The following is a 21,126-nucleotide window of genomic DNA, read 5'->3' as shown; positions in this document are numbered from 1 at the left end:
TTATTTTCTGGTCCCAGTTTTTTTAAACTTTATCCACTGGATAACTTGTATTGACTGTACAATACTTAGCCTTTTAGCCTGGAACATTTCTCTTAAAAGTTTGTTTTTTCCACAGTGTCAAAGAAAATCAACTTTGAGAGTGTCCATGGTAAAACATTGTTGAGAAAAGAGATAAAGAAGTTAGTGGTTAGTTTGAGTAGCTTTATCAATGTCAAGGCTTCAGAACAAGGACTTTTGACGTAAGTGAAAAAAGGGAGGATTTTACACATTCAATCTGTTTGTAGCATAGCAATCTGATAATACATCCTTGAGCTTTATTAGTTTATTTCATTATAAAAAAAAAATTAAAGTCTTTGTACAGGATATACATTAATGAACATATTACTTTGTAAAGAAAGTTTCCTATAAAGAATAAACAATGTATGAACTGCAGAAAAATACATGCACTAGTCGCTATTTATTATCGAACTGATATAGTCAGGATAAAGGTTTTTGTGTGTATATTTTTTGGACAACCAATTTCACACAAAACATCTGAAAATAGTCCTCTTAAAAAACCAGCTCATATAACATCATATACACTTCCTTAAAATTTTACATTTTTTGTGCAAAATTTATCTATTCTAATATCACTTATAGTTTTGTTGAAAGTACATTTATCAAAAACCATATGGCAGGTTATTTTGGTGGGAGTTAAACTTTTGAGGCAAAGAGTATGCCAAAAAATGTTTGCAATTCTAACTTTGGTGGATGCTAACTTGTGTTCTACATACCTACCTGGTATGCAAGAGTAAATACTTCATGTCACTCATTTCGGTGTTTTTTAGACAGACCACTAAAATGTGCTAAATTAAGCACTCAGCAAAAGTTACTGGCTGTACGGTATGAGGTTTTACCAGTTTTGTTTAATAAAGTGTTCTGCACACACAAGTACTTTACTAATATTTTTTTGTTTGTAGCTTGAAACAGAAGGTCCCCAAGGCTTTCCAAGACCTGTGTTTTTTCTCTGAAGTGGTATATATCTTAGGGACATGTTCCTTTAGATTGACAGCTAGAAGATTTATACAAGAGCTTTTTGATGAATTTGATATAGACCTGGTATTTATGTTATTGTATATTAATTACTTTATCTTTTGGGCTGTTCGTGTTGTCTTTTTCCTAGTTTTTTTTATCACTTTCACATTCTATTTTCATTTACAGGAAAACAAAATAAAAAAAACTTCAGTTTATTAACAAATTAAAGTGAATGATTACCATACCTATTTACCTTTAGAACAGTTCATGTGGAAGATTCTCCCGTAATAACACTGCCTTATGTGGGATATTTTTATGTAAAAGCAATTTTTGGGGGTAAAAATTCAATTATTTAGTATGTTTTACAGAAAAAATAGTAATTTTTACCAGAACCCTCCCACAAATCTTCCATTTTTTGTTTAAGATTCAAATTTTCATTGATTTTGTGGGAGACTCCTCCTAATGTGTGAAGGTCAATGTGTATTTGATGACACATAAAATAAGTCACTACAAACTATTCAATTCATGTCTATTGGAGTTTGAATATAACTTCTTATTTCCAGCTTGTGCATGAAGCAAAGACAATACTTGGTGTTACAGCAGACTTACATGAACCAAGGAGAGTTGGCCGTCAGGAAAACCTAGATAGTGTCTTTGAAAAGGATTTCTGATAGAATGAAATTGTGTAGATGACTGAACACAGTTTTGTATAATGCTCATTCCAAACTATGGATGTCATGTGGAGATTTGTTGTTTCAGTTGCACTATAGACATGGAATGTGCTCTTAAATTTAACTTTGTAATGTTTCAGCACTTGCATTCGGGTGTTTTCTTATTTCACTTTGAACAGAAAAGTAAAAAAAATTGTTGAAGTGAAAAATTTAAACCTGTATTCCTTGTGGACAGATTGGCCAGTAGTGTTACAGTTCTTCTTGGACTGACAATTAAAAATAGATTGACCTTTGAACTGTTATCACTGTTTACTGTAGAATTACTTATATGCATAGTTGTCAATTATAGTTGTAATTTACAAGTTGGATTGTACAAGTTTATAGATGATTGTATTACAGGTCGATGAATACCTGGCTTTTTACCTGGAATTTGATTTTGTGGGTAGAAAAAAATAATCATGAAAATCATATAATTACAATTGATTCTGTTACACTCCATTAAAAGTCCATCATGGCTATAATGCAATTTCAATTCAACAGAAAAGTTTTAACTTGTAAAAATCAAGCTGCATTGTTCACTTCATAGGCTTGTTACAGGTGATAAGATGTGAAGTGTGATAAAAGATTCTAAAGTAGATTAAATAATGTCACCCAATGAACAATAAATATTTTTCTTTATATTGAAATATATTAGTGTTTTATTTATCATGCACACTTTGAATTCCTTACATTAAGGAACAATTATATTGTCAATGTGTCAGTTGCATATCTATTTGTGATATTCTGTATATACAGAGGTATTTAAAATTATTCCATATTGTACTATAACAAGTGTATATATAATGGTGTTATCTGAATCATGCTAATCAGTATTTGAAGCTGTAATTAATCAGTTTGATATTAATTAAGAAATAATTATCTTGTTACAGTTGTTAAAATGAGCTTTGTGCTTCTTAAAGGAGTGATAGTTATACATATGATTGATCATTCCTTGTTACCATTGGTCAGATTTTATGATATTGTTGTATTCTTGTGGCTTTATTGTGTTATGATTGTTGTGTTGAATACACAAGCTATATATTGATTCTCAGAATCAGGGTTTATCATGTTCAGTGTATAAAGTTACAACGTGTTAGTATTTTAGGCACAGTGTTTGAAACAAACACCTTTAGACAAGATAGAGATAACAGAAGTTTATTTTCATATTACAATTCAGGATTTGTTATTTCTTTCCTTGGGTAATGCAATCATTCTTCTTTCTCATTTTCACTTCAAACTTGTAGTGATATAAAGCACATGCAGTTATATATTTCTTTATCTGTGCATGAAGCAAAATTTCCTTTATTTATTTCTAGTCATACATATCATTCTTGTAAATAGTTTTAGTTGGATAATTAAATGAATTTTCTTTCCGCTATTCCTTTTTTTCATACTTGTATTTCTTTGGACACAAGGTGTGTTTTATCTAATACTTTTTTATTTAAAAAAAAAAATATTTTAATACATTTTTAAGAAGTTCACTAGTAAGTATGGGAGGGTTTAAATACTACACAGTATACTTTTATGTTTTGATACATATTTGTTCAATGGGTGTACAAATAGGTCCATCATTGATTTATCCTGAGTGAATTCAGCTCATGCTCAACTCAAACTCTGAGAGAAAAAAAATGAAATTTTGCATGAAATCTTGATTTTTCACCAATTCTACCCCAAAACTTTTGTTGCCTCTCTTCACAAGGCCTTTTTAGAATTCTATTAATGCCCCCCCCCCCTAATCTGAAAGCATGGATCAGCCCTATAGGTCCTTGTATTGTTCTTCATATGGTTAACAACCTTACAGCAGATTTCAGAAAATCTACTTAAGTTGTAAAGTGGTAGAACTAGTTATGGCCAATTCCAGAAAGATGTCTACGCAAACTGTTGTGTCAAAAGTTTTCAGGGTGGATGATGGAGTTTTAAGGTCAGGCAGATCGCAGAATTCAAAAATATTTTGCCTTAAACTTGAGAGAGAAACAAATTGTCTATAAGGAGAATGCATGCCTTACAGGTCAGGCTGAAGTCCATCTCTGTAGATTTCAGTTTTAGTAACATAGTATTAAAGACAATATCAAATTTGAATGTTTGTATAGTGCAATAATTTTGATGGATATTGCTGGATATTTTACCATATAATTGTGAGGTAGACCATTTATTTTAAAGGATGTTCATTGTGAGCACTTGTACAAAAAATGGAAGAATTATTTCTACTTGAAATTTCTTCTCAAAGTTTTGTGCCATATTCTTTCCATCTGCCAAAATTTACTTTACAATATTTTGTTACTTCTATCCTTTTCTAAAAGCAAAAAAAATTTAACCCACCAAACCTTTTAAAATGTTGTTATGTGTGAAATATATAGAAGTTAGGGAAACCAATGTTCAACAATGGACTGTAAGGTGATGGCTTGGTTAAAAGAAGCTTTACAGGATGCCAATATGAGTTTTTATTTGAATTTATATTCAGATGCTAGGTTTTGAAAAAAAAGTCAAGTAGGTTTTTTTGCTAATGATTTTCTGTCAGTTATTTTTGTAAAATTGCACATGACTTTTTTGTAGTTTTTTACCTGTATGTACATGGAGAATGTCCATGTTCTATATATAATGCTTGTATGTGGCGATAACTAATCAGAAGTTGTATATTGTAATGAGGAAAATCAGATTTTCTTTGTTACATGAATGTATGTGTCTGTGTGTGTGTAAAAATGTGACATCAAATCTGGCTGTGAATTGGTGTTCTCTATAATGCCCAAATTTTTTTGTTTATTATCTTTAAGTCTTTATTTACATATGAATTGACAAAAGTTATTGGCATGTGTTAATTGGCAAGTGTTAATGTATGTGTAAAGGTGTTCATTTTTTTAATGTTGAATACATTTTTCTGAGCACATACTTCTGTTTCAGCTGCAATAGAATTAAAAAAATATAAATGTAATATGTAGTGTTGGTAGGATCACTGTGACTTACAAAAGCTAATGAATGTACATGTATTTTAATTTGAAAATTCAAATAAGTTGAAAACCCTTTAGTTTTTTTTCTGCATTAGATGATGAAAAGAATTTTTTTAATGATTGTTGAATGAACAATATTTTACCAACTAACAATTTTTTACTGTCAATGGAGCTTTACAAATATTTTTAACTAGGGCATTCTCGACGTGTTGGTCACTCTGTTGATATCTACAAATAAATGTTTTTTTTTTTATGTATACTATTCTTCAACATTAGATGTATAGTTGCATATAAGTGCTAAATGTATGGTGCGGGTGTACGTTGGTTTTGTTACCCTGTTGTTGTAATTATACCAGATAAATCTTTAAATAAAAGGAAAGAAACATTTATATTCTACACATTAATTCTCCTCTATAATATATTTAGCTTAAAGTTTTGAGTTGAGACATTTGTGTATAACAAGACTTGTTGTGTGGAATAGTGATACAGGTGTAAGCAACTGTTAAAACAAACAAAAGGCTCACAAGAGCCTGAATCACTCACCTGTTTAGTATTGAAAGTATTGTCATATTTAACTCTTTACATTATTGTACATTTATAATCAAAATATTAGTGAAACATATACAAATTCAGCAAATTTGGTTTTCTGGATAACAGGAAAAAACTGGAAACATTGTCAAAAGTGCAGTTTCAGGGGATGCCACTACATGAAAAATAACAGATTTTTCTGAAATTTGCACCCAAGGTAGATGTTATTATACTGAACATTTTTCATTTCTTTCAAGGGCAGTAACTCTAAAATGGAGTTGTCTTTATCAGAGGAATTGTTTCATCACTTGAAAGTTTCTTCCTGTCACTTTTTGTTTTAGTGATATAAGCCGAAAATTGCAAAAAAAAAAACATAATTTTTCACTTCAAGGGCTATACCTCTAACAAGGAGTCTTCCAACAGTTTTGACCCGATGGAGATTTTTTTCTGCCTAATCATGCAGATCATTTTATCAATTAAAGGTTTCCTTTTCTATTGAGTTTTCAAGATATTGACCGAAAAAGTACAAAAAAAACAATCACATTGCGCCTTCCAAGGGCAATAACACTAACAAAGACTTGTCCGACAACTTTCACTCAATAGAGCCTTTTGTAGGCCTTATCATAAGATCATGTCATCAATTTAGACTTTTTTTTTTATCAATTACAGTTTTCACAATATAAGCTGAAAACTGCAAAAAAACAACATTTTTTGCCTTTCAAGGCCAATAACTAACAAGGAGTAGCCAGACAACTTTTTCCAAATACAGACTTTGGTAGTGCTCTTCGTGCTGAAGGAAGTCACATTTATCTTCCAATATCTCTTGATCTAAAAATAGCAATAGCAGCCATGTTCTATGCTTGATCTATGTTAGTATGTAATCGATACAATTTTTAAAGTAGATACTCTAAGGATGCTGGTTATAGTCCACTTAGTGGTTTCAGAGAAGAAGATTTGTAAAGAAAAGTTAATGAGATGAGAGGCAATGCCAACAGATGCGGAGTAATGACAAAAGGACAGGTGAGCTGAAATGTAGTTGTTCCTACACCTCTATGTATCTAAGTTTAACCCAAAATTTTAGTAATACGACACTTTAAAAATCTTCATATTTATATTGATTGATAAGAATAATCATCACATTAATGATAGGTCACAGTCCATACATTGGAAAAAATGTCCTCTGAATTTATTTTTTCAACGTCATAAAAGGTAGTTCTTACATAAATATATTTTGCATCACAAGATAGATGAAATATTTTGTACCACATTTGCTGTATCAAATGGCGTAAAGTTAATATTTTACAGATTTCAAGATTAAGATTCCTACAAAGAACCCCCTGTTCAAATTCAAATTGTGTCTTACCTCAATTTCAATTATTAAAAAGAGCCAATGCTTAAAGCAATAATGTTCTCACAAGTACTGTGAAAACTAATAAGAAAAGGTTTATTCAAAAGCAACTGTATATATTTCTCAATGAAAAAAAGTTGTTTGTAAATCAATATGACCTTTTTAGCTCCAAATGCCAAAGGTCATGTGTGCTATTGCCATCACTTGGCATCCATCTTCTTCTGTTAACAATTTTTCAATATCTGCTCCTTAGAAATTTGAGGACAGAATTCAATGAAAGTTGGTATGATTGTTTCTTAGGTATCCAGCACAAAATGTCCATTGAGATTTTTTGCAAAAAGATGACTTTTGGGACTTTTTATCCATTAAAAAAACATGGCTGTTTTTACAAAAATTCACATGTAGCTTATCAAGCCAGGTGACTGATTCCAGCTCTTTAGAGCCTCTAGTTTGTACTAAACCTAAATATCAATTCAAATAATAAAAAAGCAAAAACACAATGGCAGACATGCCATGCCACTAAGCACATCATCCTAGCCAACCGGTTAATCTTGTATCTTCTGCACACTTACATCATAAGCAGCGACTACTAATTCTGAGGTATCTGTAATACCTTGGCAAGAACATCTTGCACTAAATAAAAAGCTTTGCCAAAAGCAGCATAATAAAACCACAACCCATTGAACCTTGTATGTTGAAGACCAGTGTGGACACACTTTTCATGTTAGCCACACGTTTAGAATGTTGAATTGAATTTGCAATTTTGATACATTTACTGTATTCCATAATCAATTTCTAATGCATGTTTTTTTTTTGTTTCAATCACTCAAAATCTATTTGAATTAAAAAAAAAAAACTGTGTGTGAGGGTATGGATTAATTTCAACCCTTTTATCCATGAAACTGTTAAAGATGGAGCAATTTTTTCAGCCCATGTGAAGAGGAGTGATTTAAATAAAAGTCATTTAATCAAATGAAAATTTGAAATATACAGTATTTCAAAATATGACATTAATGGTAGCGAAACGTGGCTTAATTTTGATGTAATCAATAACGACATTCTTATAGATGGTTTTCATCCTCCTTTCAGAAATGACTGTGTTTGTAGACGGGGTGCGGGTATAGCGATAAATGTAAAAGACAACTTAGTTGCCACTATGAGGCAAGATTTATTTGTTAGAGGTGTTGAGGGCTTGTGGGTTGACGTGAACATAAAGGGGCATCAAAAAGTTTTATTTGGAGTCTTTTATAGACCTCTTGATTCTGGTGATCATATTTTTACTCTGATCGAGCATTCTATTGGTCTTGCTGTTGACACAGCATTTAAAAACATTGTCATTTTAGGAGATTTCAATCAAGACTATCTTAAAGATAATAATGTGCGTAGAAAAATATAATAACGAGATATGACATGGTTCAATTTGTTAATGAACCTACCCACTTCACTGAGAACAATAGTTCGTGTTTAGATTTAGTCATAGCGAATCAAAGAAACTTGATCGGTCTCGTTCATGTCGGTCACTCCTTTTTTGATACAATTAGATACCATTGCCCGACTTATGGAATCATTAAAATTGCAAAACCGCAACAGACGTGCTTCAAGCGACGAGTCTGGTTATACGACCGATGCGATGCCAATATGTTTTGCGAAAAATTGCGTACTATTGACTGGAACAAGATTATTTTTGATGCACATGATTACTGAGAGGTTCTCGTTCAATCATTTACTAGTAGTCTTATAAAATCTGCCATGGAATCTATTCCTAATAAGGAAATCACTGTTCGTAAATCAGATCCTCCATGGATGAACAGTAGTGTTCGTGGCGCCATACGTTACCGTTGTCGATTACACAAGAAGGCCAAGAAGTCTAATTCTCCTCAACACTGGGCTGCGTTCAGGTCAATCTGATTAGATTACATAAACGAAATTATATTGACAGTCTGGTTGAAAGGTCGCGTACTAACTCAAATTCAGTCAAAGAGTAATCAAGGGAACCAAGTTTATAGCGGTAATCAAAAGAATGTAATCCAGGGACAAAGACCAGACATGGAAAACAGACATACACAACAAAGAACATAAAGTAACTAAAATCATACATACAAAGTAACAAAAGTAAATGAGCAACTCGGATTCCACTAAAAACTGGGAGCATGGACCAGGTGCACCGGTAGGGTAAGCGTCCTCTGCTTTTCTAGAAACACCCGCCGAGTTGCTCATAAAAAGTAAAGTCCGTGGTAGACAAACGAGGAAAGGAAAACCATGACCCGTTGAATAAATCAGTTTTCATGGTGCTGATGTATACACCATAACGATCCACGAGTTCATGATGACGACCATAAAACTTCTGTAGTGATGACTTCAATCTTGTAGCAACATAACCCTGTTCCAGAAGCCTATTTGTTAGAGTTCTACCGCGATACAAAAAGTGTGCGTAGTTTCGGCAAGCTCTGGCATAATGTACGAGTTGTGATATGAACACTCCATACGCAGGATCCGAAGGGATGTTGCCACAGATGAAAGAAAAGTTGACAATTCTGAATGAAAAGTCATCACGTTTGTTTCAAAAACTATTTAATCATTGCAAGAATTTAAGTAGTCACAAAAAAGATATATGTGCCTCTCCGTGAACTGACACAGATAAATTATTTTTTTTTTATTTTTGTTTATTCAGATCACTTGAAAACAAGGAATATATATTGATCTCAAGCATAACTACAAAAAAAATATTTGATAATACACCTTTAAGGATATACCAACGATCAATTTCAATTTCTCAGTTATATAGATGACGTATTATCATAGTTCCGGGGATTTGATACATCGCATCTTCCCCAAAGAACTTGAGATAAAGGATACCACAGACACTGTGAAGTCAGCCTCATATCTTGACCTACACGAAGAGATCGATGGTAAATGAAAACTATTGACCAAACTTTACGAGAAACGTGATGACTTTTCATTCAGAATTGTCAACTTTCATTTCATCTCTAGCAATATCTCTTCAGCCTGCGTATGGATTTTCATATCACAACTCAAACGTTATGCCAGAGCTTGCCTTAACTACACAAACTTTTTGTATCGCGCTAGACTTCTTGCAATTAGGCTTCTGGAACAGGGTTATGTTGCTACAAGATTGAAGTCATCACTACATAAGTTTTATGGTCGTCATCATGAACTCGTGGATGGTTATGGTGTATCCATCTGCACCAGGAAAACTGATTTATTCAATGTATCATAGTTTTCCTTTCCTCTTTCGTCTACCCCGGATTTTACTTTATATGAGCAGTTCGATGGATGTTTCTGGAAAAGCAGAGGACGCTTACACTACCGGTGCACCTGGTCCACGCTCCCAGTTTTTAGTGGAACCCGAGTTGCTCATTTACTTTTGTTACTTAGTATGTATTATCTTAGTTACTTTATGTTCTTTGTTGTGTTTGTCTGTTTCCGTGTCTGGTCTTTGCCCCTGGATTACATTCTTTTAATTTGCACTAGAATCTTAGTTCCCTTGATTACTTTTTCAAGTGACGTTACAATATCAGCGAAAAATTGTATCCGTGAATTACGTTATATTTAATTTAGACTTTATAATAAGACTTCGTTATTTCTTCATGTGGCGTATATAAAAATGACAAACTTAACAGATATTTTATATATATTTTTTTCAAATACTCCTTGCCAAAATATTGCAATTAGTTGTTTTTCGTGTTTAACCTTCCAATTTGTTATGTGCTCCAATTAAAGCATGGGAAAGCCATGGAATATATATTGCACTGTTATAAGTGAATTACGTTACAAAGTCGGTCATTCCAATTGTATTTGAATGCACAATTCTTTTCTATGTATCACCTAAAAGATGTATGAATGGAAATATATTGCTAAATTGGCCTTCATATTTTGGTAATTATGTTTCCAAAGAATAATAAAGATAACTTTTTTTAAATTTCATTTTGGTTTATAATTTTTTTTATTATATGTTATATAATATAGAGTAAAAAAGATAAAAAAAATTTTGAACAAATATTTGTTGCGTGGTGTGAATTTATTGTTGATCTCTCGAATGATATCATTTGAAGCGCAGTTTTGAATAACTGTATGATGAAACTATTATTATTCAACATAGGTGTTCAGAAGTAACGTAATTCACTACCAAAATACACTGGGCATGTTCAAAATTTCGTACAGCACATAAACCAACTCGTCAAGAGCTATCTTATGCGTTTTCTTGCAATTCAAACTTTGTTTTATTGAAATTAAAGTTTTAAGTTGTTTACAGTATTCAAAATGTCTGGCCGCTTTTCCGTTCCTATTGGGGCACTTTAACTGAACTTGAATGATTAATACGTTAGACTTAAGGAAATGGTGGGCCCTGACTGCTCGTGTTGTCGGTTTTAAATCTCGTGATCCTGATATCCCTCCGTTAAAAATGAACAACGATATTATTATTAACTATTTAGATAAAGCTGGCGCCTTTAATAACTTCTTCACAATCGAATAAAAAGGCTAGAAACCACTAATTCCACTTCTCATAGGCTTCTATGCAAATTTCACAATATTCAATGGCTTCTCTGGACTTTACCTTAACTTTAACATGCAGAGGACTATATATCAGCATGATTCTACATATGTCAGCTCACAATCCTCAGAATGGCATGTGGGGTTAGCAGACTTGCTGTGCAGTACTGGTCACCGGAAGTGAAGTGTCTATTAATAGCATGGGAAATCCCAGTGTTTTCACAAGCTAGGGGTATATTTAGAAATCATTATGGAGATTAGGCTTCACATCACAAGAAGCAAAATGCACCTATAAAATGTACAGAAATGTTTTTCCTTTCAGAAACTTTAATTTTTTTTTTGAGATGAGAACTTTTTTCACAGCACTATGAGGAACAGGGTAATTTCTGCGTAGGACTATTTTTGCGTACGTTCCAAATGCTCATTGGTTGAATTGGTGGTCTGTAACCTAAAGAATCACTTTCTGTCTTAGAAAAAATAAACAACTATACAAGTATATGGGGTTTTCGGAATATTAGGGGGATTTCGGACATTAATAATACCGATTTTTGCGTACGTTCCAAATGTTCATTGGTTGAATTGGTGGTCTGTAATCTAAACGATGACTCTTGACTCTGTCCCAGATAGACAACTGAACTCCATAACTATCACTGAAAATGATGTAAAAGATATCCTCCAAATAATTAATATTAATAAGGCTACTGGCCCTGATGGTATTAGCCCAAAGCTATTGAGAATGGCATTTGATGTTTTACATAAGCCATGTGTATTATATTCTATGTAAGTTTGTGTAGTATGTATTTTCCTCGTTCATGGAAACAAGCCAATGTTATCCCCGTGTTTAAAAGGGAAGATAAAAGCTGCATTCGTAACTATCGTCCTATCTCATTATTGAGTGTTTTAAGTAAAACATTCGAGAGATGTGTTTATAAGTATACCATGAATTTCGTTCGAGACAATCTTTCTGAACACCAGTCTGGCTTCACCCTACAAGATTCTACTGTTAACCAACTCGTATAGGCTAAAAACCACTAATTCCACTTCCCATAGGCTTCTATGCTAATTTCACAATATTCAATGGCTTCTCTGGACTTTACCTTAACTTTAACCTGCAGAGGACTATATATCAGCATGATTCTACATATGTCAGCTCACAATCCTCAGAATGGCATGTGGGATTAGCAGACTTGCAGTGCAGTACTGGTCACCGGAAGTGAAGTGTCTATAAACAGCATGGGAAATCCCAGTGTTTTCTCAAGATAGGGGTTTATTTAGAAATCATTATGGAGATTAGGCTTCACATCACAAGAAGCAAAATGCACCTATAAAATGTACAGAAATGTTTTTCCTTTCAGAAACTTTAAATTTTTTAAATGAGATGAGAACTTTTTTCACAGCACTATGAGGAACAGGGGTAATTTCTGTGTAGGACTATTTTTGCGTATGTTCCAAATGCTCATTGGTTGAATTGGTGGTCTGTAACCTATACTTATTTGACGTATTCGCTAAGGCCTTAGATCAGGGAAAAGACATTCGAATTGTCTTTTTTGATATTAGTAAGGCTTTTGATCGTGTTTGGTACAAGGGACTGGTATACAAATTACAAACAATGGGTATATCTGGTAATCTTTTATCATGGTTTTGTACTTACTTGAGTGATAGAAAACAAAGGATGATTTTAAATGGGCAAGAATCTTCCTAGGTTTCAATAAATGCTGGTGTTCCGCAAGATTCCATTTGAGCCCGTGCTATTTCTGATTTTCATTAATGACATTGTTGATGAACTGAACTGTAACATAAAACTTTTTGCAGATGATACATATTCCAATAACGGTACATGGAATACTTATTTAAATGATATTTGTACGAAGACATCTGAACGTCTAAATTTGTTACGTCGTCTTAAATTTAGAGTTGATAGGCGTTTGCTTGAGACTATGTGTTTTTCTTATATTCGTCCCATTCTTGAGTATGCTGACGTTATATGGGACGATATATGGCTCTGAATGTATGAAGGATCGCTTAGAGCATATTAACTACGATGCAGCACGTATTGTAACCGGTGCCACCAAGTTGACCAGTCTGAATACTCTTTTGCATGAGACGGGATGGGAGACGTTAAGAGACAGACGGACAATCCACAAGCTTATTCTTTCAGAAGATGGTCAACGATAATGCTCCGGCATATCTTTGTAATTTAGTCCCAGTCCCATAAGCTCGTGTACATGCTTATGGAACTCGCAACGCCGACGATTTTGTCAATATACCCACCCGAATGAGTTACTATCATGACAGTTTTCTTCCCTCAACCATTAGACTGTGGAATCAACTACCACTTCATGTCAGACGCTCCTCCTTATATTGTTTTAAGAAATATCTGAGAAAAACTAGTCCGGTTCCACAGAATTATTATGTCGGTAAGAGTATGGATCAAATTCTTCATACGAGAATAAGAACCCAAAGTAGCGGCTTAAACAAACATTTACAGCAGAAAAACTTGGCCGACGATCCATCTTGCGTCTGTAAACAAGTTGAGACCTATGAACACTTCTTTCTTGTATGTTCTAGATTTGACGTACAGAGACGTAGCATGTCTGACATATCATCCTGTTACTATAGATAAATTATTATGTGGTGATGCCTCTTTGTCAGATAATGAGAACTCTGAAAACTTTCTGATCATACACGAGTTTATATTCAACTCAAAACGGTTTGGTTGATATCATTGTCATTTATTATATTTGGTCTTGTGGGTCTAAATAGTATGTAATTAGTAGTTGGTCATCTCTATTTTTTTTTATTGTACTTATTATATTATCACTTTTGTGTCTATTACCTATCTTACATTGTATTACAGGAAAGGAATTTATAAAAGTGCTGCGTCACTTGTTTTCCAATCCCCAATATATTTATCATTATGTCAACATATTCATTCTTTAATAAAATACTGTTTACACTAAAAATGAAAAATATTTTTTTTAGGGTATAGTCCCCTTTGGCCCCTTATAATTGGAAAACTGTAAAAGATACCTGAAATCTGACTGAAATACACAGACAGGGATTTTTATTTAGAATCTTATAAAAACACTTTAAAAATCAGACCAAAAATAAACAAGCTATTGTCAAAAAATCAGAAATAACTTATTTATGGCCACTTATTCTTACTTGGCTCAAGTCACAACCCCAAAAATTAATCAGTCTACCTTTTGTGGTATGGCACCAACTTGTAATACAATTTCCAACAGATTCATTCACTAATAGTCAAGTTATTGTCTGGACATCAGAAAAATTCAATAACGAAGAAAACAACAGCACATACCAATATACAACCATAAATTTTTTGTGGTAGTATAAAAAATATGATAAAATGCTTCATAGTGTGCAGCGTGATTCAACTGCAAAGGTCAAACCCTGAACAGTTGGGGCAAGTATGGCCTCACCATTCAAACCTGGTCAATTTTTGGCCACTTATTCCTAAATGGTTCAGTTGAAACGTGCAAAATAATTGGAACCACCCTTTGAGGGGTATGGCACCTTGTGGTACAATATCAAAGCAATCCATTCTTTTTTACTCCAGTAAACACCCAGAAATGAGACAAAAAAATACTTGTTTCTGGTCCCTTATTCTAACAACCCAAAAAATTAATCCTAGTCTTCTTTTTGTGGTATGGCACCTTGTAGTAAAATTTATATGAGAACCATACTGTTTTACTGAAGTTACTGTTTGGACATAAAGAAAATGCTCGTTCAGGTCCTTTCTAGTCTCCTTATTCCATAAACATTGAAGCCTTAACTATTAAAATCAATTCCAGCCTTCCTTTGGTGGTATGGCACCTTTTAACACAATTTCTAAAGGATCTATTCACTAATACCGGTAATCAAGTTATTGTCTGGACATTATACACTTTTCATGACCCACAATTTTATCCCTAATTTCTAAAATGTTAAGTCTTAAGCCCCGAAATCTGTACCAGTCTGCCTATTGTGGTATAGATTATCGTGGAACATTATCATAGACATTCGTAAGCTTCAACAGGAGTAATATAGCTAAAGTTCTATGCTAGCTAGTTTTTGGCACCTTTTTGGCCCCTAATTCTAAAACGTTGGAGCCATGACCCCCAAAATTGATACCATGCAACCCTTTATGTTTTGAAACCTTGTAAAGATCCATTAACTAATCTTAAATATACAGATCTTCATCTAAAAATTCATCATACTGACACTTGAGAAACTTTCAACCAAGCAAAACATTACATCAGGATACATTGAAGCCTCAGAAATGCAGGCTACACAAAACATTTAAATGATGTTTAAGTTATTTTTCAAAAAAGAAAACTCCAGTTGGAATGATAATAAAACCTTGCAATCTACACAAAACCCAGAACAATTCTTCCGATAATTTTACAAATATTTGGAATGCCCTTTACCGTCTCCCACTCAGTACTGATAAAAAATTCCTTAAAATAAAATGGCATGACGTCTAATTTGTTGAAAAAGGAACCTGATACTTTTGCTTTAGATTTCACTTGCACTTATGATCATTGCCTTATTCATATTATTCAAGTTCTCACAAAAAGCCGAGTGTCTACAGATGACGAAACAAACAAACAGTGCCACACTAATGTATGACCGCAATTTTTTTTGCAGTTGTATAACAACAAACAACATCATAATATCAGGATTCTTGTGGTCAAACCTAGCCCATCATGAAAGTAAATGGAATGTAATGTCATGAATGTTATTAGAAGGGTATAAAACAGGACAGCAAAACAATGTCTATTATTGTCAAATTTAATAATCACAATCAACTCAGCACTCTAACTTTATAAAATAATTAATGTCTATTCTAGTGACTTCTGTAGTGCTGTGAATGTATCAATAGCAATCTGGGCTTCTGCCTTGGCTTGTTCTGTAGATGCTGCACTGAGTTCCTGGTTTGCCCTAGATAGACCTTCTCTGATTTCCTGGTAAAAAAAAAATAACATGAACAAAGGTCAACTCTTCATACTACTAAGATGATAATCAATTACTGTCTACAAAAAGTAAGTATGAACATCCTTTCATTTAACTAAAATAGGCAACACTACTTTAAACATTTAAGCAGAAAATGGAGAAGTTGAAATTAATATGTGGGACATCCTTACACTATCTCTGTCTAAACACAAAATAAATGAATAAAGAAATACCAATAAGTATCATTTTCTTGTGCTGTCATGAAAAGTTCAAGATATGACAATAATTGTTATCATATTTTGCTTTCTTTTTCACAAAATTACAATACCTCCTTATCAAATCTATCCAATGGATGAGCCTCTTCTGCCAAAACCTGCACTGATGAGTCAGGATTTACTGTAACTGAACCACTACTCACTGTTTAAAGAATATAAGTATCATAAACAAACCTTTGAAAAACATGAAGTCATGTACTTTACCTGGTTACAATTAAGAATTTTTTTTTATAATTCATCAGCTTGTAAAAGGGTTGATCAAAACACATTTTCAATGAACCCGGCTACAGCTTTATGTAAAGAATGTGTGACTGGTCAATGCTTTAACATGCTGATGAAACCTAAACAAAAAGTTTTTTCTATCTTTTATACAATGTAATTATAGGCTAAAAACTACAAAAGACATCAATTTTTGCCTGTCAAGGCCAATAACTCTAACAAGGAGTCATCCATCAATTTGACCCAATGGAGCCTTTGGTGGAACTTTTTTTAAGTATCATTTCATAAAGTGATGTTTTTTTTTTTTTGTCTATTACAATTTTCAAGATATTGGCCAAAAATTGAAAAAAAGGACATTTTTTGCCTTTCAATGGCAATACCTCTAACAAGAAGTCATCTTACAACTTTGATCTCAGTAGGCCTTATCATAAGGATCATTTCATCAACTGAATATTTTGAGATATATGTAGACATTGGCGACTTGACCCCTGTGGTCTAAAAATTGCAATGGCGGCCATGTTTTATACTTTATCTATATATTCAATATAATTTTTGAAGTAAATCCCATAAGGATGCTGGTGACCAAGTTTAGTAATAAGAGAAGATCTGACGGACAACAGACGATGATAGTGATGGATGCCAAGTGATGACAAAAGTTCACATGGCCTTTAAGGCCTGGTGAGCTAAATATGAAATATTCAATTCTAATAATTATATGTTTTTTAAAATTTTATTTCATCTGAATCAAAGCATCCCTACTGGAAAACACCAATTAGATTATCATTTATTTATTTTCAGAAATGCAATGCACAGCAAGCAATAAAAGTATTACAGTAATTGTGTGTATGGCGCATATAAACACATTTTTGTACATGCATTCCATCGACTCTTGAAACATAATGTATAAAACTGATTACTGGTATTCAATTAGTTTTAATATGTACAGTAAATGTAATTATAACATAATAATACAGTGAAATACTGCAGATAATAAAGATATGATAAAATTTATCATGTAGATATCGATAATTTATTGAATATTCCCTCAATAATAAATATCAATAATTCACATATATAAAGTATTACCCTTGGATTTTCTCCTGCCACAACATCACATATATCAAAACACCAGTCACAAAATTTAAATATTATGTTAAAAATAGTAATAAATTATATACAACTTTGAAATTAAAGAGAATGACCAATATGTAATTCAGGGTTTTAAGATATTTCCCCTGTGGTGCCTAATGAGATTCTATTTTAGCAAAATATCAAGTGTGCTATTGGGATTGAGTCCCAATTAATGCCAAATTTATGTCATTATTTCACAGTTATATTTAGTATCGGACTCTGAGGAGTTCATTGATAGCATAAACGATTTTTCAAGATCATAAATATTGCTGACATTCAACTACAAAATGTTGTGATACCGGTAGTGACCAATTAACCCACTTTTTGTTTACACTCAAGTTTGATGTACAAAAATAAATGATAAATAACTTTTTATGTCATTTTGATATAAAGTTAACGAGAAGTAAAAGAATTTTCCCAGCATTTGAACTTTATAGACCTTTAACCCATATGCATTAAAGTCACCCTTGGGTAAATGTTAATTAATCAACAATTACTCCACCTGCTTGATTAGTGTAATTACAAATATGGTGATTGATGACAGCTGTTGAGAGTTGTAATTAGTTTGGGGTAATAAAATTGCCACTATCACCACTTGAACCAATATGGGGTTAAAAGCGCTTCATGTTTTTATTACTTTTAAAGATTTCAGGTGACAAAATGAAATTGGATTATTTTTGTCATTCTTAAAAGATGAAAATGACGATTGCTCGAAAAATCACGGATAATTACTTTAAAAGTCTTGCCAAAAACACTTAAAAGTAATCTTATGCTAGGCATTGGAATATACATGTATATATTCCAAAGGTTGTGTGCAATCCCATGGTAAACCTCTACTTTCCTCTCCTAGTACACATGTTAGAAGTTTAAATAATTAACAAATGATTAACACTGATACATATAGTGCATTTAAATTGACAGTATTCACTATTCTGTTAGGAATACAAACCAAAGAATTTCTTTGGATCACCAGTCTCTTCATAAACTGTAACAACACCAGACTGTAATACTGCAATGGTGGGTACATGGTCTGGTAGAATACCAAATGTCTGATTTGTAGCTGGTACATCTACTTGGTTCACTTTGGCATTAGCATAATATACCTACAAAAAACACATTTTTTTCCTCTTAAAACAAATGCAGTTACTTTTTTGCAATTATCTAGAACTTTTACTCTTAATAAAAACAATTAATCATGTGGAAGACTGAAAAGTCTAAGAGATGTGTTGTTAATTGGACTTAAAATTAATAAGTGTGTCTCATTAAAGAAAAAGATAAAATCTGAAATTAATAAAAATCCAAAGTGATCTTTCATCAACAGAAACTAACAATTTGATAAGTTTTGTAGTGTTCAAGAGCTGTGGTCCAAAAACATGAAATCACCTATCTTTTAACCCTTTTTTTAGAAATAATGTCATCAAGTTTTAGTTGTACCATCATCCCGCAGTCATCCTAGATTTTTGTTAAACTGCTTTATAAGTTCAATCACCACAAACAGTAGCATTTAACTATTTTTACAGAATAATACACTGTGAATAATCTTTTATGGATTCTGTAAAGTGAACTATTCGCACTTATCAATTTTTGTGGTTCCAAAAAAAATAACTAGTGTCATGCAGTGACAAAAAAATCTGAGAGAACTTTTTTTCACACTTTTCTATCCACTGAGAAAATAGGTACACTGCAAAAATTGATATGTTTACAGAAAGCTGTCTTAAATAATTTTTCATTAAGTTTTTAGTTGTCCAATCCTACTTTTCTTTGATACTGCCATTACTGGTAGGACAACTGTTATGGTGGAGTGCTGTTTTGTTATTAAAATAGCAATTGCATACTATTTTATTCATTCAGAAAGTAAAAAGCACCCAGATTTTATAACACCTCCTAGGTTCCAAAGTGCCCTGATGTTAGGAAAGAGAATAACTGCTTTTCTCAACAACAATAAATTACTACTACTAGTCTGTCTCTGCAGTTAATTTAATTATCAAATAATTATTATAAAATGTAAGCATAAAATGTTTTCAGTTGCTAGTAAAATTTCATCTGTGGAAACGTTATGGTTACATTCATTAGTATAGTATAAATTGGTACAGAGCAAGACAATCGCCGGTTCAAGGTTAAAAGTATCAAGTCTAAAATTAAGATATGCGTACATCGGATGGGCATGCAAATGTGAAAGCCATGTCAGATTTTCCTCTTTGTTGCTGTGAAGTGGCAGCGAGTCGGCCACATTGTCTTATTAAGCTTGGTGTTCGCAAAACTTGACGAAACAAGGCCATGGCTCGGGATACAAGAGGAAGTGACGTGAAGGGCGATAACTCGATTAAGTTTAACTAAAGACCCAATGCCGAATTCATGAAAGATATCCAATATATTTTAGCAACGCACTTTATTCCTAATGTTTTTGTCTTTACAGATGCTTTTTTCGTTCCTGTTAGTATCAAATCTGAATTAAGATCAGTTTTTTTAACAAAGGGGATTAGTTCAAACATGTTTTATTTGTAACACAACGAAATGGATTGGACGTATTAAGTTAATTATTTAAGTATGAGATTTACATGATGACTGTAACACTGCTATACAGCTCACACACTACTATGCTTGAAAATTTTTTACTAAAATCACTGTAAATGCGTAGAATGAGAACTATTAGTATTAGCCATTAGAAACTTAATAATCGACAAACGGATTTTTATTCGTATTTTGTGAAATTCCACGTCCAGAACAACCAGGTATAGTAAGAAAAGTTTTGGAATCGAGGCAGCAAGAATTTGGAACTCCTTGCCAAACGAGGCAAGGGGTTTTCATTTGTCGGACATTCAAATTAAAAATTTTATATCTACGAAAATGTGTATGTGTTTTTTGTTTTTGTTTTTTTTTATGATAGATCCTCTTGCAGTGCCTGTCGATCTTCATTGTGTTGCCTTTCTCACAAATCTGCTTATATGTTATTTTTTATTTTGTTTTACTGCCTTGTATTTATGTACTGTTTGTGCTCAATGTGCTTTTAAGTATGTCTTTTGTATGCTTGTGATTGTTCTCACGGTTGGTTAAAGAGCTGTACAGAGCTCATGTTACCTATGCTATATTGTATATATTTTATGCCGACTTTAAATAAAATTTATACTTACAACTTACCAAGGGAACTACCATTTGATTTTTATGGAAAAAGGGGGGGGGCTAGGATAAAATTTGAAATAAAAAGGCGAAATCTTCAATAAAAAAATAAAAAGACAGGATCTATTATTACCCTTGTATTTTTGTATGTATTCAACAAAAAAGGCAGGACTTAAGTTTTCTCAAAATAAAAAGGCAGGATAGAAAATTTGATCCTAGCCCCCCCTAAAAAATCAAATGGTTGCTCCCTATGTCCTCTCCTGCATTAAAATAATGTGTGAATCACTGGATATTAGAACACACAAAAATCAATATATGTTACGAGGAATGTGCGTTTGTGTTGTAAAGTGTCGTATGACCATAACCATACGCAG

At 32.8% G+C, this 21,126-nt stretch overlaps 2 protein-coding genes across 2 annotated transcripts in view; one reads left to right on the top strand and one right to left on the bottom strand.

Annotated features, from left to right (window-relative positions):
• LOC148629599 (rapamycin-insensitive companion of mTOR-like) overlaps positions 1-1,836 on the top strand; it is a 30,274-nt gene extending 28,438 nt beyond the window's left edge. The window contains exons 33-35 of the mRNA XM_088554131.1: positions 116-239; positions 960-1,098; positions 1,578-1,836. Of these exons, the coding sequence (XP_088410257.1) occupies positions 116-239; positions 960-1,098; positions 1,578-1,685 (371 nt within the window). The 3' untranslated portion in view covers positions 1,686-1,836. The remainder of the gene's footprint in view (positions 1-115; positions 240-959; positions 1,099-1,577) is intronic.
• Positions 1,837-15,834: 13,998 nt separating this feature from the next.
• LOC148629598 (ATP synthase F(1) complex subunit delta, mitochondrial-like) lies at positions 15,835-19,960 on the bottom strand. Its single transcript, XM_088554130.1, has 4 exons — positions 19,789-19,960; positions 18,585-18,738; positions 16,339-16,427; positions 15,835-16,021 (listed from the first exon to the last, which is right to left on the bottom strand). Exons 1-4 carry the CDS (start codon positions 19,912-19,914, stop codon positions 15,899-15,901), a joined length of 492 nt encoding a protein of 163 aa, XP_088410256.1. The 5' UTR covers positions 19,915-19,960; the 3' UTR covers positions 15,835-15,898.
• Between the last annotated feature and the right edge of the window lie 1,166 nt (positions 19,961-21,126).

This window comes from Perna viridis, chromosome 1, assembly GCF_037379345.1.
Source record: "Perna viridis isolate PV_CMFRI_1.1 ecotype Kerala chromosome 1, ASM3737934v1, whole genome shotgun sequence".
Lineage (NCBI taxonomy): Eukaryota > Metazoa > Mollusca > Bivalvia > Mytilida > Mytilidae > Perna > Perna viridis.
The sequence above is the reverse complement of the archived record's forward strand: the minus strand, read 5'-3'. Positions and strand labels throughout refer to the sequence as shown.